Source organism: Sinocyclocheilus anshuiensis, unplaced genomic scaffold (genome assembly GCF_001515605.1).
Source record: "Sinocyclocheilus anshuiensis isolate Anshui unplaced genomic scaffold, SAMN03320099.WGS_v1.1 scaffold424, whole genome shotgun sequence".
Taxonomy (NCBI): Eukaryota; Metazoa; Chordata; class Actinopteri; order Cypriniformes; family Cyprinidae; genus Sinocyclocheilus; species Sinocyclocheilus anshuiensis.
The window spans coordinates 410,012-411,175 of record NW_015554083.1 but is presented as its reverse complement, the minus strand read 5'-3'; the positions used below and the strand labels follow the sequence as shown (position 1 = coordinate 411,175).

The 1,164-nt window shown below is 34.5% G+C and overlaps 1 protein-coding gene across 1 annotated transcript in view; it reads right to left on the bottom strand.

Annotated features, from left to right (window-relative positions):
* Positions 1-496: 496 nt before the first annotated feature.
* The window catches only part of LOC107669117 (ras/Rap GTPase-activating protein SynGAP-like), a gene marked incomplete at its 3' end in the record, with an annotated part of 4,117 nt that continues 3,449 nt past the window's right edge, over positions 497-1,164 (bottom strand). Inside the window, exon 3 of the mRNA XM_016461239.1 lies at positions 497-752. Within this exon, the coding sequence (XP_016316725.1) occupies positions 497-752 (256 nt within the window). The remainder of the gene's footprint in view (positions 753-1,164) is intronic.

Sequence of the window (1,164 nt, the reverse complement as noted above, 5' to 3'; positions counted from 1 at the left end):
AATTTTGAGTATGTAGTTTGGAAAATAAATGTCCATTTAAAGACTCCATATCATTCAGTATTCTGACGTTCCTGACTCTGAATCAATTTGCAAGTGGGCTACTATGAGATGACGAATGATCTTACATCACATTTACAATCTACAGTCTTTATTTTATCAGTAAATGGACCAAAAATTTACATTTAGTCATTTAGCAGACGTTTTTATCCAAAGCGACTTACAAAGTAGAAGCAATCAGACCAACAAGAGAGCAACAATATACAAGTGCTGTGACCAGTCTCAGTTAGTCTAGCACAGTGCACATTGCTAGGTGTTTTTTTTTCTTTTCTTTTTTTATATAAATAAATTAGACCATTTTTCCAATTCTTCATTTGACTTTTTTTTTCAAATATTGCAATAAATAGCGTGTCGTGAACTTCATATCGCAATATTATCGTATCGTGAGATTTTGATATCGTTGCATCCCTAGTAGTTTGTGGTGTGACCGCAGCTGTACTCATGTATGAGCAGACCTTGCGTCTCTTCTTGTCCGTCTCCTTGTACAGGTGCAGTCTGAGGCTGCGGATGGCCGGCAGGTTGTTGAACTCGAAGTGTTCGCCCCAGAACACGGTGTCTGTGCGCGGTTTGCTGGTGGTTCGCGCGTACAGCATGTCATCCAGACACAGCTCGCAGTAATAGCGCTTCTTCGGAGGAAGATCACGGGCCTCGATGATCCACAGCTTCAGCACGTTATCAACACGACGGCTGTTATCCTGCAACAATATTAACATAAAACAGATGCGTTTATTTACAATGCTTGACAAAGGTTTATGTACTTGTTAAGTGTAGAGCAGGGTTTTTATCGTTAACTAAAACTATTAAAAACATCTCTGTTAACTAGAATAAAGCTGATAAAGCTGATATAAATTACTGAGCAAAATTTAGAAATGTTGCCTTGACTAACTGAAATTAAATAAAATTGAACAAAAAATTAATAAATAAAAACTTTAGGCAAGGCAAGGAACATAAAAAAATGTGGCTAATAGTTTTATTTGAAAAACGAAAGCTAATAAAAATTACAAAAGCATGTAACAAAACTGCAAAAAATCAAATAAAACTGAAAATATAAAAATAAAATCTAATTGAAAATATTAATAAAAAACATAATAGTAATATATAAATTAT